A 26973-nucleotide genomic window follows, 5' to 3' on the forward strand; every position below is an offset into this window, starting at 1 on the left:
CAATCCGCTCACATTAATATTCATAATATTTAATTGATTCATAATATTTACTGATTTTACGTGCATTCCAAACTGGGATAATAACTGACTTCTTATATTGCCTTTCATGCCAAAATAGTCTGCATACACATAATTATCTCTTTTCTCTTAAAAACAAAACCGTATTTTTAGAATACTATTAGGATGAAGTCACAATATTAATGACCACATTCAGCTCCTCCTGCCTCACAACCTTGAAATGTATGGCCAGTAAGAATATTTATTTTTTTATGCTCATCTTTGAAACTGCAGGCTTCCTACTTTTCAATTCCTACAATGAAAAATCTAGCTTTTAAGAATTACTAGTCTCGGCTCCACTTAGGATATTTGTCCTCTTCTTGCTGCTGGTGAGGTGAAGATAAGGGCTAAACAGGCTTCCTAGTGTAGCCTGAGGTGTGACAGATTCACAGCATGTGGTTGACACACCAGACGAGACTTGTCTTCTTTTATGTGTGTGGTGACATAAGATATTTTTCTTAGTTGTGTTTTCTTTTCAGCAAAGAACATCTTATGACACATGGGATTTATGGCAAACACCAAGTGGAGTTTTACATTACAAAAACAACAGTTAGAGTATATTAGGATAAGTAATATTTTAGTAGTACAGAACTAGCAACTTGTTCTGGGCCACTATGGCTGCCGTCACATCATCCAGGTGGATGCTGCACATTGGTGGTGGTGGATGGGAGTCCCCATTACCTGTAAAGTGCTTTGAGTGGAGTGTTCAGAAAAGCGCTATATAAGTGTAAGTTATTATTATTAGCAATGGTAATTCACTTTTTGATAACCTACCTAAATGTCTTCAGTATATTTCATATTGTAGCGGAGCTAGTTCGGTTACAGTGACGTCAGCACCCTCACTGCGCGTAGCAGGGACCTCACCTGCCTGGGCTGAGGGAGGTCTCCTTTAGCTCATGCGGCTGGTTCCCTGTTACGTTACGCCGGAGACCCGGGTTCGCACCCCAGGTGCTGCGGGACGGAACGGGTGGCGGGGGGCACAAGCCCGTGTGGAACCCTGACGATCACAATATTTCTTAATGCAATATATAGTTGCACATGATGTCTAGATTCATATTGAGGCTATTGTAAATAAAATCTAAAAAGTAAGATGGAAAAAGTGGACGTCAAAAGTGGAAAAGGGACATATAAATTATTTTATGCCCTAGAAACATGTTCAACGAATATGCTCACATTTAATGTGAATGCTGTACTGTATATATTAATGCATTAATATGTGAGTAAGTTGCAATTTCTAGACATTTAGCACATTCATATTTGATGATATGGCCAGGATACACTGTGGATGGTATTCAAGCCTATTAGAAGGCACATGCTCACATCAGAGCCAGTTTTCCCAGAATTAATCTATCAGTCTATCTTTGGACACAGGGAGGACACATACAAACTCCATGCAGATAACACTCTAAGAATTCAACCCAGAGCCCCAGGTCTGCAAGACAGCATTGCTAACCACTGTGGCATTTTTCCAGGCTGTTGTTTTGACAACCTTAGCTTTAACAATAGTCCATATTTGTAGATGTCATTAGTAAAGATTTCTTTGTTACTGTACTTACATTTTAAGGTTAACCAGCTATTTGTATTTAATTAAAAAGAGGGAGCATTAGCTGTTTAATCCCCTATCAGCAACATCACTGTAACTATTTACACAAAGAGCTTTTACACTTCTTCAGCTAGTGCAGATCACAGTCCATTAACAAACAATTATCTTTGATTGTGTAACTCTTTGCGGGGCAGTGTAGACAATTGGTTCCGGCTATGAACCTGCGACCAGGTCTCACAGACTCTACTGTTGTTTGTCATTAGCCATGGAGCATAAAACAAGATCATCCATGGGTTGCAACCTGATCATGTGGAATATAAGAAAACTATATGGTCATTGCATATAGCACAGACAAAACAAATTAAGCATGATGTACAGTAAGACAGATCCATATTAAACCAAACCATATACTTCATGAGCAGACAATTGAGAGAGTTATATAGAACAATAATGTTTACATGTGGTTTGCTTCCAGTTGAATTTTGATTATATTGTACTTTTCTAGTAACCGGCAGAATACTGCCAGGGTATATAGCATGAAGTGAAGAATTTAAATAAATGCAATGTACCAATGTTAGAAAGTTAGATCTTTTTTAGAATATTCACAGAGTTCTGGTGGCCTGGTGACAAAATGACATTGCTGCCATTAAAAGAAGAGTACAACACAGCAGAGCAAACAGTATAATCCTGTTAAAAGTTGTACACAGATATAGGAACTGAATTTCTTCAAAAGCAAGCAGAGAAAATTACAAAGAGACTTGATCCAAGTATTTAAACTCATGAAAAGAATAACTTGAGTCCAATTGATTATTTTATGCATATACAGTACAGATGCAGCCATTCAAAATGGGTGAGGTATTTCGCGGCATACCCCGGTGGGCGTGTCGCGGTATCACGCGGTATCACGCATTTCACGTGTGTCACGTGACTAACTATCCGGCGTCGCCTTGTAAAACCGCCAGGGGGAGCTTAACCTCTCATGTACAGCATTTGAGCCTTTAATTTTGAACTGTGTATTACAGCATGTTAATCATCAGTCATTAAAATGTTGGTATATTTTATGAAAGCAAGATTGCTCAGTTGGACAAAAGTACACAACCTACCTTTATCAGAAATATTTATGCATCAAAGCCTTTACTGAAGATATTACTAATAGTATTAATAATGGATGACTTTGGACAAGCTGTATACTCAAAGTATAATTTCTTTAGCACATTTGTACAAGCACTTGGAATCTGTCCAAGCCATACTTTGTCAGGCATTTTGTTTTACTTCAACGGGCATAAAAACTTCCTTGCTTTTAACAGGGCGTTTCATAATTTCTAGCTACGAAAATGATTTAAAATGCGACACCTATCATTCAACTAGAGCTTAAAATATCACAAGGAAAAATACACACCGGTATTCCATTTCTCCCTAAACATTGTAAGCTTCGAAGTCTTTAACTAACGTGATACCGGAGTCAACAAGCATACTTTTAGAATTTGATTAAAAGGGAATATAATATGGAATCGCGTATCTAAAGAATTTAATAACGGTATGATTATATCCGTGTACTGCGACAGGGCTGTGTAGGGCTGTTTTGCCTGCCTGATCATGCGAGCTGTCTTGTAGCCTACTGGTCTAGGTGCGTGACTACCAGCTGGCAGGTTGTGTGTTCAAATCCAGCTGGTGCTGGACTTTTCATTTTTATTTATTTATTTTTTAATCGCGTAACATAAACATATTACCGTATGCAAACTGTACTGTATACAGTATGTATATGTATATTTAATGTCTTAACTGTGCCCGTTTAATTGAATTTAAAAAAATTATTTAACACGAACATTAAGCTGTTTACATCTTCCGCCTGGGAACAGTCACCCGTTGCTACCCAACGCAGAATGGTGATTGGCTGACACTATCTGACACCCCTCTGATTGGAGAAAAAAGACGTGCTGGTTTGCTATACATACTGTACCAGGAAGAGGATTTCTTTCTATTCAAAACGTGTATTTTAAAAGTTTAAGAAGTAAAAACCTTACAGCGTACACAGATTTCTAAACTGATCAGGATCGTTATCTTTGTCTTATGCATAATAATGTTCACCGCTCTGTCCAGCAAATTAATAATAAACTTTATTTTATATAGCGTTTTAAACGAATAAGTAATTAGATTGCTCATAAACCTAATCACTTGCTTTTTCTTTTTATTTAGGCTCAGATTTCAACTATAGATCGTATTATTAATAACCATAATAACAACCAACCAACAAAAACAACCATATAAACTTAATGGTGGTGCTGGACCTTCCAGTTTTATTTATTTATTTTTTAATCGCGTAACATAAACATATTACCGTATGCAAACTGTACTGTATACAATATGTATATGTATATTTAATGTCTTAACTGTGCCCGTTTAAGTATTGAATATTCATATCTAATTTTACCACTGAAGGGAAATCTTAACATAAACATACAATATATGGCTGGTCTCGGTACTTTAAAGAAAAAAATACACACCGGTATTCCATTTCTCCCTAAACATTGTAAGTTTCGAAGTCTTTAACTAACGTGATACCGGAGTCAACAAGCATACTTTTAGAATTTGATTAAAAGGGAATATAATATGGAATCGCGTATCTCAAGAAATTAATAACGATAGAATTATATTCATGTTGCAAAAGAACTGCAATGGACATAAAAACTCCCTTGCTTTTAACAGAGCGTTCCATAATTTCTAACTACAAAAATGCCAGGTGAAAGGCTTTGTAAACATATTTTGTTAAAGCAAGTCAGTTTTTTATGCAACACATAAAATACATTTTTCCAAGAAAGTTTAGCCTTTGTCACTAATGAAACCACTAAATAAAGACATAAATATAGAAATCTTAAGATTTGTTTTATTTAATGTTGGTAGCAGGATGAACTGTCAGAGTGTATATTTTGTCGCAAAGTTGCTGCAAGATGTTAACAGTGAAAAAGGTATTTAGAAATGAGTTATTTCAAGATGAAAAAGAAAACATACACGAAACATGGTTTCATTACGACCAGAATCGGTCTTGAGATATTTTTAACTTGATTTACAGTATTTGAGAGGTATGTCTTAACACCGATACTACAGTGCTTAAGTACTGCTCACGTATATGTTTCTAGGTTTATATTATGCATTTCATACGGTCAAATTACTTTTGACCAACTAATAAGAAGCGCGAAACGGTATGCGTTTTACTTTCGTTTTGTGCTGGGACCCGTGGATTGATTAGAGATATCAAGTACATACAAGTCATTTTTTAAATGTTGTAGTTCGTCTTGAAAAAATGTTACGAGTACATCATCTATCAACAATCACACAGGTTCTGTTTCCATATTGCGGATTTTGGTTAGGTATTATCAAATCCAGTGGCGCTATTAGTTTACTGAGTCCCATGTCACATGGTCTGTGATTGAAACCTGTAAAACCGGTTTAATTCGTCACAGCCAGCACTCTTCAGGTGTGAGGGTCTTCTGCTCAGAATGAAACGCTAAAATGTTTGTGTATATTCTAATGGTAGTGGGGGCAGGGTGTGTGGGAACAGGTTTGGTTGAAATTGCATTGGAGATCTATGTTCTTCACACCTGAAACATTTTCTCTGAAAGCATTTTCTTCGCAGTTTAACCGATCTTGTTACAGCATGTTACAGTTTACTATTATTAACCATATTAATTTTAAGTGCTTAATGTAAAATCTTGTAAAAATATATTTTCATTGTTCAAATATACATTAATCATATTATATCATCATATAATAAGTTAAATACAAAACTAAAGAAAAAATAGGGTTAAATATAATTCAAAATATTTTGCTAACAATGTTAACTGTTTATGAATAATAAAATGTATTAACTAAGGAGTAGGATGGCACAGTTGTTAGTATGTTTTTTGTTTTGTTTCTTTTTCATAAATACAACAGTAGTACCTGATGTCTCAGTGGCTTTCAAAATTAAATTATGCATGCAAACCTGTGAACTAGAAAGATAACTAAGATATCCATCCATTATATTCCATAATATCCATGAAATATATGGCGCTGAAATACAGTATGTGTGACGCATAAAAGACACCAAGGGATTGGGTGAGTTCCCATCACAAAAAAAAAACTGCGAACCTGCACTACAGCGACCATAGTACAGTATGGAGACCAAGGCATTTTACGGGAAGAGACGGGGTGCTTCTGCCGCCCCAGCTTCCAAAGAGCGAAGGGTAAGCAAATACAGCAGACTTCATCTGAAATACGCGATTACAGCGCATATTACAAGGTATTATTGCCGTTTTGAATTTTAAATTCAATTATAATTATTTCTTCGTAGCCTGTTCTTCAAGAAAACACCGTACGGGCGAAATGATCTACCACCAGGACAGTAAAAAAGAAAGCGGTAAGACGGAAAAAAAGAAAAGTTTATTTTGACTTCTGTTCCGCGACTGATGAATACTACTGTGTGACTTTATTTCTTACATGAATTATGTTATTTTGCCACAGGCCGTGGGTCTCTGCTCTCGGCCACTGGCCAGGGTGCCAACCTGTAGAAGCAGCACCTGTATGGAGACATTTCGGCAGCAGCGGGAGCATTACGATGCATTACTGGGGAGGATTTGGAGGCTAGAGTTCCAGCAGTCAAACAGTTGAGCAGCTGTCTCCCGAAAAGTGCCTCTCCCCGCCGTGCAGGCTGCAATGCCTGGCGGAAGCTCTGCCCCCCGCAGAGCACACACCGCCTCAGGACACTCCATCCCGGCCTCTCAGTTCACCACCGCGCAGGAATCTGTTGATGCTGTCCCCGCCGGCTATCTCCCCCCAGGAAGCACAGCGGAATTCACAGATGCCAGTGGGACGAATAATTCTCCCAGAAGTCCAACTGCTACCCATCACCCAGGAGATGGAGGGGGGGTTGTACTTGCAGTGCATCCGCATAGACGGGAAAGCAAGAGCCGACCGCTACGCCGCCCTCGTGTTTCAAAATCTTGTGACTTTTGAAATTTACTGGGGGTGGACCACGTCTGTAAATTTCGATGGGTCCAGAGGCAAAAGTGCCTTGCCTTGCAATCTCCAGGAAACCATTAGTACGATGGTGAATCGGAGATTCTCAACCCTTGCTGCGTACGACTGGAAAAGAATTCATGATCGGATCAACGAAATGCTTCTTAGGAGGAGGCGGTCTTTTCCTCTTGTCTAACAGTCTGTCCACAAACAAAACATTCCTGTTAGACAAGAGGAATTGTAAAAAAACAATTTTGTCAATGAAAACCGGTGTGTGTGTCTCTCCCTGCTGGATGTCCCTCTCACAAACTGCTGAATGAATAAAATAATTTTATTGAAAACGAGTTTGCGATTGTCTGGTCTTTAAATTCTTGAGATACGTGATTCCATATTATATTCCCTTTTAATCAAATTCTAAAAGTATGCTTGTTGACTCCGGTATCGCGTTAGTTAAAGACTTCGATGCTTAAAATGTTTAGGGAGAAATGGAATACTGGTGTGTATGTTTTCTTTAAAGTACCGAGACCAGCCATATACTGTATGTTTAAGTTCCAAAATTAATATCGTTTATGGGCTTCACACGCGTTGCAGTATGCTCAGGCACTAAGTAAAAGGAGATGCTTCGTATTGCTTGACTAATTTTAAAAACTAAGTTATAAATGCAGACGCTCCCTCGATGCGCTGCTCTGGTGCGTCGGCTCCTACACAGTGCCTGTCTGCCGTAAGCGTTACAATATACTAAATACTAAATACTAAAGCCAATACTGGCTCAATGGGCTTTGACGTGCTAATGCGTTGGTTTAACAGTCCGGGTGTGGCAGGCTTCCAATGTCAACTCGACTCGATTGGAAGACAATGAACGTATTTTAGCCCTAAATGAATTAATAGCAAACATGGTTTACATAAAATACATTTTTCCAAGAAAGTTTATAATAATACGATAGTTGAAATCTGAGCCTACTTTAAAAATAAAGGAAAAGCATTTTCAGAGAGCAATCACGCTGTGTTTATGTAGAAAAAGTGATTAGGTTTATGAGCAATCTAATTACCTATTCGCTTAAAACGCTATATAAAATAAAGTTTATTTAGAGATGAATGATCAGTGTCGCAGTTTAAATAATGTGAGTCAGGAAACTAACACAGCGCCACCGGATTTAATAACGCAATAAAAACGCTATAAAATAATGTGACTAGGCACAGAAAAAGTTTACAGCACAGTACAATAATAAATGCTGACCATGACTTTAGAAGCATAAATTACCTTACACTCAATTTAAACACAAGCTGTCTTTCTGTATGAACCTCTAAGCTGGTTTATACAGAAAATGTAGAAATGCATTAGCCTGATTATGATTAAAAAACACATAATTAAACACACGTTTGCGATTTAAATCAGAACACGATTTAAATCAATATAAATGTTTATATTGTAACGCATACTGTCCAGCCTCCATTTCTCTATAAAAATTTACTGTTGCACACACACACACAATAGAAGCAGGAACCGCTGTCAGAAGGGAAGATATGTTCAAAATATCGCAAATATCGATCATGTTGCGATATTTTGAAATATAAAAGTCAATTGATTGTCCAGAATGTCGCTTACCTATTTTTTCGAAGAAATGTTTGTTAAAATAAAAGTCCAGCACCAGCTGGATTCGAACACACAACCTGCCAGTTGGTAGTCACACACCTAGACCAGTAGGCTACAAGACAGCTCGCATGATCAGGCAGGCGAAACAGCCCTACACAGCCCTGCCGCAGTACACGGATATAATCATACCGTTATTAAATTCTTTAGATACGCGATTCCATATTATATTCCCTTTTAATCAAATTCACGTTAGTTAAAGACTTCAAAGCTTACAATGTTTAGGGAGAAATGGAATACTGGTGTGTATTTTTTTCTTTAAAGTACCAAGACCAGCTATATACTGTATGTTTACGTTCCAAAATTAATATTGTTTATGGCCTTCACACGCGTTACAGTATGCTCCTATTCTTTTTATGCTCAGCTACTAAGATTTCCCTTCAGTGGTAAAATTCAATATCTACAACGGGCACAGTAAAGACGTTTACAGTAAGTCTTTCTACGACAGACCAACGGACCACGAGTGCCCCTGTCGGTCAACCAATCACGCACCGCGGTACCCCTTGTCATCATACCTGCGGTACGTGTCTGTACCGCTCACTTTGAATGGCTGCATCTGTACTTTAAAGCAACCCTCCTGTAATGGCTGGAAAACATCTTGTCATGATTTCTTGACTATATTCAAAACATATTCCTAGGGCACAGACAAAGTGCAAAAATATTTAAAAAACATGTTGAAATTAGTTTAAAATAATAAAGGGTTCAAATAATATGGAGCATGTTTTTTTTAAGCAAATAATGTACACTGTAATCTGTAATGATTTACGCTGTTACACTGTAATCTTTTTTTCAGTGCCTTATGTTCTCCATTACTGTCATTAACTCACAAAGTCCAAACAATTTCACCCTAGAATCAGTAGAACTAATAAACGTTTTTGTACAAATTATAACATGTGCATAATTTCTGAAAGATGCAGCATTATTGAATAATAAATAAGCTAAAAAATAAGATATTATAAAACACTAAGATTTATTTTAATCAGATATTAAAACTACAGATATAAAATAGGAAGGAAGGAATGGGGTTTTCTACAGATATTACAGTAACTATAGGCTCTTAATCCCAGGTGACCACACAGGCTAGGGGTGCAAGAACCACCATGCCTAAGAAGAAAATACATGCAAGAGAATATTTTTACTTAAACTTTTCAAAATATTGGTGGATTTTACAGGAGTGAGAAATCACCATCAGAAAAATTAAAAAATGGCTAATTATCTAATTAAGATAATTATCTGGACGTCAAAAACTGGTTAGGTCTCTGGAGGCCTTCAAAAATTAAAATGGTACACTATTTGTCTGTAATAGGAAACAGTGAAGATTCATTATATTTTGTTTCAGGGAAAATTAACCCTGGTGTGGGTGTATGTACAGTACGTGTCACGGATGTCAGAAGGGACGAACCGAAGAATGACAGGAGAGCGAAAAGACCCTATGCGTTGCGGCGAGACGGGGGTTAGCCCGGGCTCAGCTGTTCAGGAAATGGCGTATAGAAACCTATACCCTCAGGTAGCGGACGTGGGGCGACCTGGTGCAAGAGGGGTTTCAGGACATCGGAACATCAATGCTGAACAAAGGCAGAATGAAAGACCCGGAAATATATAGCCCCAGAGAGAGAGAAACACCGGAAGGACAGCAAAAGAACCGGAAATGAGAGTCAGGAGAGAGAAGGAGCGCCCTCTGGCTGCAGAGGGCGTGACAGTACATTTGTGTCTGTGTGTTCCCTGCAATGGACAGGCATCCTAGGTGTATCTTGACTTGCACCCACTGCTTGCTGGGATAGGCTCTGGCTTCCATTATTAATATGGAACATACAGTACAGTAAAAAAAAAACAGTGGCTGTTGCTGTTGCTGTTGCTACCTATGGATCTTATAGCTCATTACCTGTTTTTTATATTATACAGCCTTTTTTCTGATCTTTGTCAAGGGCCTCAACAATTTTGGAGGTGACAGTATAGATGAATGAAAGGAAAAACATTTAAAGTTTTAAATTTAGAAAACATGTATGTGCTTATTTTTATGTCGTGGCATTATAGTGATGTGACAGCACTACAACAAGTCTCACACTTGTTGGGTCTTGTATTAAATTCCATGGCTGGGATCCACATGTTTGACTTTTAGGAAGTATACTGTATATGGTACGTATGTATAAATAATTAAGGTTTCTTTTGTGTAAGAATTTTGTGTAAGGGATATTCTGAAACTGCTTTCAAATGAAATGTAATGTCAAAAACCAAAGAGGAAATCCATGTGAATCTGGAAAAATCTTTTTAAATCTTATGAATAAAGTTTATTGCATAATCTACTGTAAGGTAATGTACAATGAAAAAGTAATGTAAACCGAATGAAATGAAATTTCCACCTCAATCAACTAAATTTAAAAAAAGATTGATGTTTCTGAGACTACATCATTTCCATAGGTAAAATATTTGTTATGCTTCCAGCCCTTCATCTGGAGATACTGTAGTAACCAACACTACAGTATCTCAATATGGTAAGATTATGTGGGATGACATACTGTACATTAGATTGCAACTGTTCATATTCTGGTCCAGGCTCCTGGCATTATATTATTTCTCTGCTTTTTAATTTCATGAAAGTCATGAAAGAGAACTCAATTCAAAAGAAAAATCATTATTTCATATGTATTCCTAAATGCGTCTTTTCACTAGAGACTTTTTTTCAAAACTGACTGTATTTGAACACAGTACAACTGTATTGGAAGAAATGGCATTCTTCCTAACATTACCTTATGAATAAAATATAAGAAATAAGGCATGTTATTGTAATCATTGTAATCATTGTGTAACTCCATGATGTCATATTTAAGAGCTAAGTATTGTCTATAGAAAAAAAACACGTTAAATTGTAAACATTTAAGCCAACTGAATAGCACTTAAAACACTGCAAGATAATCCCTAGAGTTGCTTTATTCCTTAATTATTATTTTTCACTTGGAATTGAGGTGGGTTTTCATCTGCATAAAAAGCAAAGTCTTTATGCTGGATTTTTATTTTTTGAATATGGAAGATGTTGACAACACTGTACTGTATATGAAAACAATTGAATCATCACTTTCTCTTATCTTTTACACCCCCATTAAGAGTAAAATTATTTTGCCTAGATGCACTCTTTGTTTTTCGTAAAACCTTTCACAAACCTTCATAATTATTGAAACTGGAGAAATGAAGCTATGACTTGTGCAATGCATTCATTTCTAAAATAAATTTTGGATAGCACAGTAAAAAAGGTCAAAGCAATGATAATGCCCTATTTCCCTAGACACAAGGAAAGTGCTATCAGATATCCAATTGACACAGAAGAAAGTGGCTAAATCTAATTTGGTATGGCAGAAAATCAATTACATACTGTACTTGTAATCCTTTCTCTTGATGCAATTTTCTCTACCCATTACATGATATAATGTCATTTTTGATGAAGAAGAATATCACAAAGCTAGTATACCATAATGACATAATGAAAGAAATACATTCAATTCTATCAATGTCATTAGTAAACGAAATTTGACATGTAGGAATAAAAAACAAAAGTTTTATGCTAAATACAAAATAAGAGCATAAGAACAGACACAAACAAGAGGAGACCATTCACTCCATCTAGCCTATTTGGTAATGTAGTTGCTGATCCACGAATGTACATCCAGCTGTTTCTAAAGGAGTCCTGGCATCAAATGTATGGCTAGGTAGCTTTTTCCATACTCCCACAATCCTTTGGATAAAAAAAAACTTGTTCTCAAGTTTTAATACATGAGATACAATGTCTACAATGTCTTAAGAGATTAAATTCAGCTGATGATGTTGGAAACATATTTTACAATGATAAATGGGATGGTATAATTACAGATTAAAAAACAGAATCACTTCAGTCTTGAGAGAAGGAGATTATTAACAGGCCTGAACATTTCAGGATCCTGACAGGTATTGACACAGTCAACAAACTGGTCTTCAAGGTCCTTAATGATACAAGGACACTGGGAAAGCAATGGAAAGCAAGATAAAAATCAGTTAGAAATGAAAATAGAATATAGTTTATATAGTATAGTAAAGCAGCTATGGGTGTCTAAATGAAACTCCCCTGTTGCAATGGTAAAGCTGAATCTTTTGGATCCTTTAAGAATTATCTGGAGGGGCCCTTTGGATTAAGGTTTAACAATAGTAAAATACTTTAGGAGACTTTTCAAGCAACAAGCACAATTGCACACTAAGTGAAGAATAATTGTTTTTTAAATCTGCATTCTTAATGTTGGACTTTTTACTTTTTTGTCTAGTTTGAATAAAGCCAATACTACAGATTATTTCCCTTCTTGCAGCAGGGAAATCCAGTTTTTAAGGTCCATTTGATGCACTTTCAGATATAATCACATATCATATGAACAGATGATCTAATCTTTAAATCTGACAACAATTTAGTTTGTTTTAATGCTTCTATGCTGTTTTACCTGAAACAGATATCACACTATATCTTTTTTTAGATTCAATATTTGCTTTTATTCAATAATAGTGGTACAGACCAGAAAATGTACAGTTTAATTCTGCTTTCCCATTAAAACAGTAGACTGATAAAAAGTGTAAAGCATTACAATATGTTATGTAGATTATTTTTAATCTATATTTTTAATCTAACAATGAAATTGAACTGAGAGAGATCTAAGAAATCTAAATTTGTTCATAATCATTCAGCCCTTTTTCATTGAAAGTTTAATTAATTTTGTAATAACATTTCCTGAGAAAAAAAAACAATTACAAAACTACTAATCACCTTTTCATTAGGGTACAAATATGACACTTCAGACTTCCTTTCCATCATTCTTTTCTGAATTACCCCCTGAAGTAGAGCACCATCCTCACTGCTCTTGGCAATACAAAACCTTTTGGGTCCTTTTACATGGCATTTTGGCTGCCTCTCAAATACGACTTGTTCCTCAAGTCAACTGGATAAAAACCATACATCTTAAGTCCATTTAATTTAATACAAATACATTGGTGTACTGTTTGTATATTTTAAATAATACTAATATATTAAAATCTTAGAGCTGAAATGTTCATAATAGTCATACACTCTCAATTAACAGCCTTTCAATTCAGAGAAGCATTTGAGAAGTATTTGAGATGCATACACACTCCATTTATCAAACCTTTGAAATTTACAATATCTCAGTATATAAAAGGCAATTCTGTATCACTGGTGAATGGGAGAACATGTGCTATGCTTGCCAATTCCATGTATGCTTGACATTTCCCAAAAATAACACATACATTGTATTTAGCATTCATGTTAATATCATGATCACAAATTTCTACGGGGAAACCACTGCTCTCCAAAAAAAAGACATTGCTGCCCGTCTCATGTTTGCTAAAGACCACCTGGATGTTCCATAGCACTAATGGAACAATGTTCTGTGGATAGATTAGACAAAAGTTGAACTTTTTGGTAAATGTGCAGATGCAGCCATTCAAAACGTGTGGGGTATTTCACGGTACACTGCGGTGGGCATATCGCATCAAAACGCAGTTTCACGCATTATCACGCGGTGTAACGCGTCATTTGACGTCATACCGGAAAGTATCCGGAATCACCTTGTAAAACTGCCAGGAGGAGCCAATAAAGCTTAACCTCTCATGTACAGCATTTGAGCTTTTAAATTTAAACTGTGTATTACATCAGTCATTAAAAAGTTGGTATATTTTATGAAAGCAAGATTGCTCAGTTGGGCAAAAGTACACAACCTAACTTTATCATAAATATTTTAATTATGCAGAAATATTTTATGCATCAAAGCCTTTACCGAAGATATTACTAATAGTATTAATAATGAATGACTTTGGACAAGCTGTAAACTCAAAGTATTACGCTGGTCCACATTCTTTCTAACCGTCATTTCAAATGAAAATACTATTATTTTTTTCATTGACAAACACCACAGCATTTCGTTGATCTAACTAACGAGGACAGGACATTAGCTAGCCAATATGATAAAGGAATAAATGACTTTTTTTGCTAATTTCTTTAGCACATTTGTACAAGCACTTGGAAACTGTCCAAGCCCTACTTTGTCAGGCATTTTCTTTTACTTTAACGGACATAAAAACTCCCTTGCTTTTACAGAGCGTTTCATAATTTCTAACAACGTAAATTATTTAAACTGTGACACTTATCATTCAACCAGAGCTCAAAATATTACAAGGATTCTCAAGAGCACATCAAAGACTGTATTAAAAGATACTTGTATCAGATACATGAGAATCCAAGCTTTTTTATCTACGCTTTCTTATCTACGCTAAGAAGTAGTCTTTAAAATTTATCACACAGTAAAAAGTCAAATTTCTGGGGTGTCCGTATACCAGAGATTATGGTAACGTATCAGAAGGGTGTCAGCCAGTCAAATTCCAGGACCGGAATTATCTGTTTTATGATCGAGAATATAATACGTAATTAAAGTAATTAATAATGATATTAATTTAAGGATCTAAATATCTAAATCGATGTATCTATATAGCTGGTAGTATTACTGTATTTCACTTTCTTTGTAAACACGTTTTGTTAACACCCGAATCACAGGTGGATTCTGTTTTTTGGTCTGTTATAGTCTGTAGCTCAAATCCTGCTTAACTAAAAATTAGACACTTGTAAAAAATACATTCCAATGTTAATGCGACACGGAAGATAATGTGGTGTATTGGTCATTAGTGAAAATATTTAATCATTTAATCTCTTTACTGTGCACATTTAAATCCGCTTAGTATTGAATATTTATATGGAATTTTACCACTAAAGGGAAATTTTGGTAGCTAAGCATAAAATGCAGAGGAGCATAACAAAAGGTCATAAAGGTCATAAACGATAATAATTTAGGAACATAAACATATTATGTAAACTGTATGTTGCTGTTATTGGTATTTTAAAGAAAAAATACACACCAATACTCAATTTCTCCCTAAACATTTTAAGCACCAAAGTCTTACATGTGGTTGACCTTCCGACCATATTACTGTAATATCTGTATTGCAGTTTCAGTGTGTGTCACATGTCTTGCCTCGGTGGCGTCACGGCTTAAGCGACTCATTTAAAGTATAAGATTGAGGTCAGGTGTTCAATTCCAGCAATCGCTATGCGTTTTCTTTTAACAAAAGCACTTCTTTGAAAAACTAAAATAGCAAATATTATGGACACAACAGTATATTGAGATTTTTTATATTTCAAAATAATACATGGTCGTACAGTATGCACAGTACAAAGCGGTACCGCAGGTTGAACTGTAGGGCGCAAATCCACCTGAGCCCAAAAGCCCAACATATTAATGTGCATTCGCCTGGCGCTGCACAGTGTTCATCACTCTCTGCGGGAGTGCTGGCTGTGACGAATTAAACCGGTTTCACAGGTATTTCCAAAGTAGAAGGGGGTGAGTCTTCGAGCGAAAGACACCCCCCCCCCCTCCAAAACCCCTTTTTTTTGCTTACAGTAGTAGTACTTAAGTACAGTAGTACTTCTCGCGTAAGAAAGCTAGGTGTTAGCATAAACTATTAGTGATCAATAATATTAAATTTAGCACTGTAATAAATTGTGCTAATAATAAATTATATTCTTCTCTGAGAATGTGAGAATGTAGGGGGGAGGAAGAATGCCCGTGGTCTTTTTACTGATAAACTTGTGTCATGCTGTCAACAAAAACCAACTGTCAAAAAAAAGTTTTTTTTTAAAAAAAAGTCAATTGTGTGTCCATAATATTACTATTTTGCTATTGCTATAGTAATTGCTATTGCTACTGAGTCTCTGTGTCTACAGTATATTGTTTGTGAACAAACCAGTTTCACAGGTATTTTCAACCCCCAGCCACTGTTGTTTCATCAGTTGTTATCCTGTAAAGCACTTTGAGAAGCCACCTTTAAAGGCGCTATATAAAATAAAGTTTATTATTATTATTATTATTATTATTATTATTATTATTATTATTTATCATATTTTCCTCCCAGAACTTGTAAATTGTTGTTGTTATTGTTGTTGTTATCATGTAAAGCGCTTTGAGAAGCATACTGTCCAGTGTGTCAGGTGCATTCTCTTGTAAAATAATAAGTAGAGCTTATTATTTAACACTGTTATTTTACAGTGTTATGTTTGGAGAAATTGAGGGACCAATTAATTCCAAGTTGTATCAGGAAATCCTACAGCAGAATGTCAGGGCACCAGTCTGTGATCTAAATCTCAAAAGAAGTTGGGTCATGCAACACGACAATGATCCAAAACACAGGAGTAAATCAATAACAGAATGGCTCAAACAGGAGAAATTCCATATTTTAATCCTGACCTTAATCCCATTGAAATGCTGTGGCATGATCTGAAGCAGGCCGTTCAAGCAAGACATCCCAAAAATATCCATGAACTGAAACAGTTTTGTATAGAGGAATGAGCAAAAATACCTCCTAACCACTGTGCAGGTCTGATCAGCAGCTACAGAAAACATTTGGTTGAGATTATTGCCAATAAAGGAGGTTCCACTAGTTACTAAATAACTAAAGTAAGGGTTCACATACTGTACTTTTTCCATCAATGATCTTAATTGTTTAAATTAGTTGTTAAGTAAAGATATGGCAATTTAAAATGTTACTTAAGAGAACTGTTAACTATTACATAGTGCTGCACCAGTAAAATTAAGAAACAGGTGTGTTGTTTGTTAAATAAGACGTTATTTATTATGACAGATGAAGATCAGATCATATTTTAGGAGCCATTCTGTCATGAACCACACATGAGCACTTAATCGTCACCGCATACCCACGAGCACCTCTCACTGTACACATCCTCGCACTAATTAATCAATTATCATTCCACACACTCTTCCCCATTTATACCCTCTCTATCCACTCAGTCTCCGCTCACTATTGAGGTTCCCTCTACCAAGCTCAACCTTCGTTCTACTTTTTTGGAAAGACACTTTAACCTAATCGACTTTTGGCTCTCAAAACCTGCTATATCCCTCGACTACAGCTTTGCTTTATGTTTTTGGACTTGGATACTTTTGGTACTGTATGGAACCTTTCCGGGAAAGATGTACTACAGCCTCGCATAGGGTTCTAACCAGCCACTTCGCTGCAGCACTTGACACATTAATGCAGAAATTCATATAATTCCTAAGGGTTCACAAACTTTTTTTCACAACTGTATCTCACATAGTATTCAAAACATTCACAAAGCATTCAAATCTTTGACATTGCTGTCCTTCGTAAAATATAAATTCTTATTATTTGATCCTGTTTGAGGTGGATATTTAATCCTGACTTCATAACCTAGGTTAGCACAGTGTTTAAGTCAAAAGAATTGTGAAATGACCTCAGACATTAAACTATAGACATGCACAAGACAGGAGATAGATATACAAAAGAATGGTTTGGTAAAACAATCTAATTTGTAAAGAACATAATTGAAAATCTACATTTTTATATTCTATGGGCATTATTTTAATACTTAAAAAATTACTTAGGGCAGCCAAAAAAATAACTATTGGAGGATCGAGACAGAGGCCTAAAATATGGTACACGCTCATGACTTGTCAGATGAAGAATATGTGTGATGTGGTATAATAAGAGACGAAGATACATAACAGATGCAAGCATTTCTAAATATTAAAACATTGGTCAGAGAATGTTAGAATGCTGAAGATTTCCCATATTTCTCTATCTTGGAAGATATTTTCCCCATGAAAGTGACATCAACTGATCAGTCCAGACTGGGATACATGTCCATCAGCCCCACAGAGACATTTAGTCAAAAATGGCCTTCATTTCAGAGTAGCAAGACAAAACCTATTATTAAATCTTGACACCACAAAGTCTTGTCTTAGTTGCCTTAATTCTAAGACACATATGAACAACATTTAGTTATATGGTAACAATCATCAATCATATGTTTATTTTAATACAATCAGTAGAGCATTAAAAACAATACTGTGCCGATAGGAAGTATGGAGGTAGTAGCATTATTATCTTGGGCTGTTTCCCAGAGCTTGGTAAGACTGTCCAAGTGGAAGGTACTGTAGGATGATAGAATTTGATACTAGTAGATACTAATAGAAGACCTAGACATTTTCCAATGAATAAGGCATACTCAATGTTTTAACTAAAGTTGGCAGTCTTTTGGGTGGCCATAAGAAAGAATCGAAATGTTTGGAGTTCAAATGGACAACTGATACTTTACAGTGGTGATCAGCTGAACAAGTAATAACTGTCAAAATAAATGACAGCACAATAAGTAGGTGATGTTCAGTGACTATTGAAACGATGGTACAGTATTTTGAAGGCCACCAGAAAGAGTAAGTAAAACAGTTGAGGGCTGAAAAAAAGAGAATTGAGAGAAAGCAATAGAATTAAATGTTGCAGTCAGTGAAAGGCAAAATGGATATACTGCTATAGCACATTGGTAGACCAGGTGCAATACAGGAACTGAAAACAGCCAACATGTTTGTTTGTTTTTCCAAAGACTACAGAAATTAGTTTGAATTCAAAGAATTAGAAGTTTCCTTAACAAAGAAAAAATATTTTTTTAGACTTTTTTGTTATCATTGAAAGGTGATTACAGAAAGCAGATGCAAAGCGATAACCTTGCTTGCTCTATACCGTAGATGTGGATTTATTGGTTTATAGTTGTTGGCTAGGTACAGCAAGTGAAACGTCTGTTACCCCAGACGTTCTTGAATAAAGTCACATTGTATGGAATGCTTCTTAATTTTCTTGTAGAGCAGAATGTTTTTTTTTTCAGGCAGGTCACAAAAGCTACTTGGTAGACTCAAGGAATATAGCCTGATTAGATTAAATTAAATGAATTGTGTTGTAAATAAACCCTTGCTTCCAGATGTAGAATGCTTTACAACATAAGAAGTAAGTGATTTGACCCCTTTTACTCTTTTTCCCAGAACCTGGAAATAGTACGGCTTTTTTTGAGGGAATCTAGAGCTGCTGCATCACCGCTATTCATTGTAAAGAAGTGCTTCTTGTTCTCAGTTCTCTTTATACTTTAATCGTAAAAGCCATCTGTAACCCTGGGTTCTTGCTTCATTGCCGATCATAATATTTTTTCATATGCTTTTTTGGGATTCAGAATCACCTCTGATCGAGGCTGAAGAGATTCATTTTATTTAAGCTATCTTTTTAAACTCATCCTGGGGCAACATTACCCTTTTCATAATGTGCAGAATTAAGCTGTAGTCAAAACTTCCAATTAAGTCTAACTAATCTACAGTATCTGCATATCTGTATATGTATGTTCAGTATTCATGACATTTCAATTATATACCCTATCATCCCTTTTGATCCTAACCTAGAAGTGAACAACGGTGAAACTACCAAGTCTCTTTCACAGGTTGTTTTATTAGCTAAGTGATGATTGCACATTAGCCCCTGCATTTGTGTGTTAGTACTCCTCTACATTAAATTACATTTGTCAGGTATCAGCATTGTATTGTGCTTGGAACTCCTTAGTAACTTCTCGTCTAGAAAATACAGACACTGTGCTCTAACGGTCAACAATGGGTAGAAAATGAATGCATTTTTAGATCAATTTATTCTGATTAAGTTCTTTATTCTGATTAAATTAAATTCTAGGTGTCACCATAGACACACCTTTGGAAGAATATCTTTAAATGAACTTAAATGCACATTCAAAAACAACTAAAGCTTTGCCATCATTATGATTTTATCACATTTTTTTTAATTTGACTCCATTTTTTATGTAATAAAATATAAAAACATTAGATACCTGCAAGATCTAGAGGTTATTGTGGGTTATTAACACCTTTTAATTCCTGGTGGAACCAAGAAATGTTTTGTTACTTATTACCAAGACTGCTGATTGTGTTTACTGTCTCTGCTGTCTTTACAATTATGTTGAATTGTCTTAAAACAGCTTTGTTCATGAATAGTATATCATCTTCTTTTGGGAAATCCAATTTATTTTTTTGAAAACACAAAATTGAAAATAGATTTCTCATCTTATATTCAATGAAAAAACTTTTGGGGCAATAAAAACGTATACTGCACATTTCTACTGAAAAACTAAACCTCTTGTTTCTATTTCCTTTGAATTCAGTTGCTTCTGGTAAGATACAGTTTCTACACCAAGTGTTCTACACCAAGTATAAGTGTTCTGGATATAACTTAATCTAATTCTGTATCAAAATCAAAAGGACTGTGCCTCAATAAGCACTCTAAAATGCATGTCTTTTGTGTGATTTATCTTAGAATTGCCCATTATTTTTTAGGTATCCTAATCAACTAAATTTAAAAATTAAAATTTTAGATTTAATTTAAAAGTGTCTAGTAATTTATTTTCGTAACTGTTCATTTGGTATTGTCCAAGGCCTGTCTATTCACTTTGTTTTACTTTTTCAAGGCATTTAAAGGTTTTTATTAATACCTCATCATTATTTTTATTGTGGTCAATGCCATTGCAGCTAAGAACAAAATTAACATTTTAGGGTTTTTTGGGTAAGTTCTATTGTTTACTTTGAGCATCAGTATTCATGAGGGTGACATATACACTTAATTTCTGTAATTCAGCAAAATTACTTAACATTTAAATTAAGATTGCTTGAATCACAATTTAACTCTATGGTTTTGGTCTTTATTATTTGTTAAAGTTATTGCAAATACCTATATAAAAGCAAAAATAAGGATAAATTTGAGCTTTTTATGTATTTAATTAAAAACATACAAACCATAGTTGAACAGACAGACAAAAAACAGAACAGACAAAAACAAATAAACAACAAAAAGACCTGTGTCTTTTAAGGTCATTGTTCAGATTTTGTTATTTAGCACAATGGTGCATCAACACAAGACCCTAGGTGCCACCTTAAATACCCAAGTAATGAACCCAGGCATTGCAATGTTTCTTGTAACCCGATGACACCTTTGTGAAAGACAATAAGTCTATTCTTACCTCAGGATCGGGGATCTGTGGAACCACAACCGACATGTACAGGGAAAGCAGGACAGACAGAGAGCCGAGCAGCGAAATAAATGAGCAAGGGTGTAGATCCCACGCCATCTTCTTTTCTCTCCCCTCTCCCGCTCCCCCTCTAGCAATCTGTGAAGGGAGGACCACAATAGTCCAGGTGATTGATAGTCAGCAAACTGCTGACAGCACGCTTGCATCTGTCGCACTGCTTTCCTTCCCTTACAGAGCAATACCTTTCCACTCCACTGGGCAGGGTCCAGGACCCGTCCCTCAGGGTCCATTAATTAATAAGGCTGGTGTCACTTACGCTCTTTTTTAGTGGTAGAACTCAGAGCTGCTACCGAGAGACCGTGAACTCTGTTTCAGAGTGCAGGTCATGCAGGGAAGAAGGAAGAAATGGCAAAGGGTAGGATTGTAAAATTAAGCTTCTACAATTATACTGTGTGACAAAGTACAAACATGGTGTGTGTTTCTTATATAATGCACACTTGCTTTTGCTGCATTTACTAAAAATAAGTTCTGTTTCTGTTCTTTCATTAACTTTTCTACTGTTCCATATTAATCAGCTTTAGGCTTTTTGTTTTGCAAGAAAAAAATGCATCGACTTAAACGTAAAACAACCAAACATACATGGTTGAAACAAACACCTTTGTATTTAAAGAAACAAGGGTATCTTTATGTTCAAGTAAAAAATAATAATTTTTTAGCAGTGATAATAGTGGAAATCTTCTCTCTTATCTTTTAAAGCATCTATCCATCCATTTTCTAACCACTTTATCCAAATCAGGGTTTCAGGGGGAGCAGGAGCCTAACTCAGCAAGCAAAGGACACAGGCAGGATACACCTTGGACAGGACTCAGGAAAGATACACAGACACAAACATGCACACACTCACACCTGGGCCAAGCTTCCCAAAATCCAATTAACCTACCAGTATGTCTTTTGATAGTGGAAGGGAACTAGACAACCCAGTGAAAACACAGAGAAAACACAAACACTAGGAGAATATGCAAACTTCACACAGATATCACCCCAGGTCTAGAACTGAAACCAAGGCCCTAACTCTGGAAGGCAGCAATGATAACCACTGTGCCACCGTGCTACTCATTCTAAAACATTTAGTGAATTAATGCTTGAGCATTATTTTTAATCTTAATCGCCCCTTTGCGATGACAATTAACATAATTTCAAAGATATGTTTATTAACTTCCAATGCCTTATATTACAATATATGTGTATATAATGTGTTTTTGGAGATTTTACCAAGATTATATAAAATAACATCAAGATCAGTAAGTGATGTAAGCATGAGGTTCACCATTTGTATAGAAGAACTAGAAATATCACTTATTGTCCCATACCTTGCCTACTTACTTTAATGTTTCATTTGTTTTATTTTGCCAGGGTAATTAGTGATGTGTTGGGAAAAACCTCAATATACAGGACTTTCAAATTCTTAGTGTGGAGGTCAACTTACCAAAGCACTGGACAAATAAAATGCCTATTAATTTAATGATGTGGAAGACCTAAGGGGGTGGCATGGCAGTTAGGGCTCTACCTCATGTCATTGTCCAGACATTGTTCATTGTCATGTCATTAAATTTTCTCCATGCCTTTGTGTGGGTTTTCGTTGGGAACACAGGATAAAATTGTTACTTGTTCTTTGGTCCAGCAATAGACTGTCATCCAATTTAATACAGGAGCAATTGTGTGCTCTCAGTCCTACCGTGCCCTTTATGCTTCCAGGATATGCTCTGGTGTGCAGCTAGTTAAAAGAGCTGTCATAGTACTGTAGTCATGATAAATAAGAACCCACTGTCCCCTGTTTTTTGTTCCTGATGAGTTCTGAAAGTAAAAATGCAACTCAATTTGCTTCACTAAATCTTTTATTTTAGGCCAGAAAAACCCAATTAAAAAGATCCAGCAAAATCAATTTTTCATTGTAAGGTGTCAAATCACTGAGAACTCTTTTACAGAGAAAATTAAGACAACAGGTTCCTTTAAAACCAGAGATACACTTCTATATATTAAACTACAATATACTTGCAAACAAACTATTACCTGTTAAATAGAAATCAAAATAAACGTATTATTTATAAAGGTCTTAATGGAAAATAGTCCTTTCATAACAAGTAAAAATGTTATCTTCATAAAGATTCTATACGTTTGATTTTCCTTCTATTTCTTGTTTTTTGTTTAAACTTTTTCAAATTTGCTTCCTTCAAGGCCTCAGGGTTCAAGGATTTGTGAAAACAATCCTTTATCTCTTATGAAGTACAAATATAGTGCAAAGTTAATGCAATGTTTATTTAACAACAGAACACTCTTTTAATCATTTTATCCAAATACAAGACCATGCAAAGCAGACCGAGCAGCCCTTGATTTTTAAAAAGTAGCAACTCTAAGACAATACCTAAGATTTAGCCTGAATATAAGTTGAAGATACAGTATATGTTTAAAAAGATTTCTATAAATTTATTTTCCCTGCACTTCCTCAATAACTTCATTGTGGCAGTTTGAGATATCCTCCTTTATCAATACTCTCTGTACTGTACATTAACCATTTCTTGGTACATCGTCAATGAAAAGCTGATCAGATATTTACTTACAGTATAAAGTCAAATCACATATTCATGATTATTCATCATTGCATCCCTGACTTCCCACCAATTCATTACTGAATATTCCTTAGGAGACTCACATTGGGTATCATCTCATGACGTGCCATATAGTAGGTGTTACTGGAACAAACCTTGCATAACTTAGACATTTACTTATAATAATAAGCTGGCACTTTACACAATGGGTGTTTAACATAATGATGCGTGCTGCAACATGTTCTGCATACTGATTCATTAGGATATCAAGGAAACACCTAGATTATCTTTTAAAAAATAAAATAAAATTTGAAAAGGTTTACTGAAATACATGTACAGTATGCCATATATTAAAGAATTTATGTCAAATAATAAGAGTATTAGAACAACTGTCCATTATATAAAAAGCATGTAAAAAGGAAATGATCGAGTGTAAAGACATGTCTAAATTACGTCTGCACATTATTAATTTTACACTTCATATAGCGTGACACATTTTCTGACCGGTTGCTGCGGAAACATGATCAAATGTAGGGATAGACCATCAGAGAAGATTTAAAGTACTGCCATGTCTTAACCGCAGGCTAAAGGTACATTTAACTATTAAATGCTCTGTTAATTTAATTTCAACAGTAAACTCAACAGTTTTGAAAATTAGGAATTCTAACCATTTTCTCTAATAAAATGATTTATCAAAATCTTTTACAAACTATTAGATTTTGTGAAATTTATTTTTACCAATTGTACTAAGTGCAATACTACAGTTTTTTAAAGATGCTTATTTATAATGTATTTCAGGTAAAATATTATTCTCTGTCTATAGCGTATTAAAAGTAAAAATCAGATTATTAGTAGCTCCTGGTGTGGCTGCAAAGGCCAGAGGGGTACATTTAATTTCTCTTTAGGTGCTCACAGATGAATCAGTTTTTTAGAGAGCCCTTCCCTGCAACACCATAATTGGACATAACACACAAGAACATACAAGAATTTGGGAGTAACTTTCTTACAGATGAGTTAGGAGATGGGAAGACTGCCAGGAGCAAAAAAAAAAAGGCATAGCCCACAGTTTCCATGTCGACCAGGAATGTGAGCAAAGCACCTTGGGATAGGCTGTCAGCTGGGTGCTTGACTTCCTTGTTTCTATTCTGATGCAGGTCATTTGAGTAGTGAAAAGAAACCGTGGTGAGCTGAAGCTCAACTTCATAGACAGGCATGGGACACAGACAAAGAGATGTGAGCCCGAAATCTCATGGTAAGAAGCAAAACTCTATATTTACATGGTAAACTTTGTATCAAAACAAAAATACAACAAGTCTTTTCTTTTTGAATTGCTGTAGCTGAGCAAGAGAAAGAATATTCCCCCTGCTGACACATTTTTCACCCTTGATCTGTGTTTTTATAACCAAAACAAGATGCATTTACAGTAATTCACAGATTTATTTCAACATGTTCTTAGTCCTCTTTTTCATTTTGAGGAGGCATCTTAATAACATTTTCATTCTTTAAACTGAAATGTAAGTTACTAATTTATTGAATCAAAGGGATGTAAATTAATGTAAATAAAAAAAAAATATTGTTACTGCTGAATACAAGTATCTCTGAAGATTATACTGTATGTGGTCAGTAGTATTTCCAGGTTGATTTCAGTACCAAAAGAACACTTAAGCTTGATTGTGGCTATCAGTTTCAAAGAAAAACAACAGATCTTGCAATCAGCTCCAGTTCTCTCTTGTTTAAGTTGATTGTGTGCAGTTGTCATAGATGATTGTAAACTGTACAATCGTTACTGTACTGTTAGTAAAACAAGAATCATTTTTAAGTGCTGTCTTAAAAGAATGTACAGGTTTTAATAAATTCTAAGTATAGTATTTAGCTGAAAAGACAGTCTATATATTTCTGTTCTTGATTGTAGTTAAAAATCTGTAACAGTCATTTATAAGAGTGCTGACTTTTGACTTAGTGCTGAGTTAGTTAAGGACCTCTTGAACACTTGCTGATGGCATCATTATCTTTAGGTACAAAGGGCAAATTTTGTTATAATTTAGAAATAAGCACTCATTTGCCTTGAGATGTACCTCTTTTCTTTCAGTGCCCAGCCTAAGGCAATCTCATGATGCATTGCTCCTACAATATAGATTTTAAAACTTTAATTACTTTTACTAGTTAAGAACTTTGTTAAATGAAAAAATGCTTGAGCCATAATACAATATACTGTATACAGCAGCATTTGTTTAGAAAATAAAATAAACAAGTAAATACCAAAGTACAAAAAAACAGAAGAATGTATAATTTATTTTTTGTAGTATGTTAGGCTAGCTCTCCATTATTGCCTCAGATGTACAGCCACACATATTAAGATTATATGAACAATACTGCTAAATCCACATTATAACAGGCAGTTAGTGCTGCATGAAGATTTTATTTTGGAGTACTTGCCCGTATAATTGCTTACAATAAGTTTCTGATTATTCCAAGGTTTACAAAATACATGATCAAAAGAATAATCAGAAGAGGGAACTGTTTAATGACCATGAGTTGGTGGCTCTAAGCATTCTGTATATTTTCCTAATTTTTTTTATTTCTTTGCTTCCGTGACTACATGAACAAAACTAATTTTAGATGGAATGATTTGTTTTGAAACACTTTTATCTTTTTGAGAAAGCGAGAATCGTGGCATTTGATTTAACAGTTTGATGCTTTGCTGAGAAATGACAGTTTGAATAGACATTTATTAACAACACATGAAAAGTGAAAAATGTTTTGGAGAACAAAGTCTATTTAACAAATAAATGAAAGGTGTAGTTGGTATAAATAAAACAATATTAATAAATAATACAACAGGTGCATAATTACAGTATGCCAAGCAAAATATTAATAGCTCTTGGATAAAAGCGAAAGGCTTTTGTATCAGAATGTTAGGGATTTATAAAACTAGTAGTTCAGGTGGGTAGCTGCGTCAGCATGCGTAGGCTGCAATAAAACTAGTACTTTTGACAGTAAAAGAGGTTGACAAGACAAAGACATTAATATGAAATTTGTATTTTACTGTATATCCACTTTTTTTCCTTTGTTTCTATTATAATTTCCAATACTGTAAATAAGTTACTATCTACATAAAAATAAGTTTTTTTATGTGAACAGAAATTCAGGAAATGGCATGGTATTT

The 26973-nt window shown here is 35.2% G+C and overlaps 2 protein-coding genes across 5 annotated transcripts in view; one reads left to right on the top strand and one right to left on the bottom strand.

Annotated features, from left to right (window-relative positions):
• tmie (transmembrane inner ear) overlaps nt 1-23929 on the bottom strand; it is a 90511-nt gene extending 66582 nt beyond the window's left edge. For all 3 annotated transcript variants that reach the window (XM_088643045.1, XM_088643044.1, XM_088643046.1), the window contains exons 1-2: nt 23820-23929; nt 21193-21339 (exon numbers count right to left, since the gene is read on the bottom strand). In XM_088643045.1, the coding sequence (XP_088499171.1) occupies nt 21193-21300 (108 nt within the window). In that variant the 5' untranslated portion in view covers nt 21301-21339; nt 23820-23929. The remainder of the gene's footprint in view (nt 1-21192; nt 21340-23819) is intronic.
• Nucleotides 23930-24931: 1002 nt separating this feature from the next.
• The window catches only part of LOC148657156 (ALS2 C-terminal-like protein), a 56744-nt gene continuing 54702 nt past the window's right edge, over nt 24932-26973 (top strand). For both annotated transcript variants that reach the window (XM_088643040.1, XM_088643041.1), the window contains exon 1: nt 24932-25059. The gene's annotated coding sequence lies outside the window, so the exon portion shown is untranslated. The remainder of the gene's footprint in view (nt 25060-26973) is intronic.

This window comes from Lepisosteus platostomus, chromosome 8 (assembly GCF_059453375.1).
Source record: "Lepisosteus platostomus isolate fLepPlt1 chromosome 8, fLepPlt1.hap1, whole genome shotgun sequence".
Taxonomy (NCBI): Eukaryota; Metazoa; Chordata; class Actinopteri; order Semionotiformes; family Lepisosteidae; genus Lepisosteus; species Lepisosteus platostomus.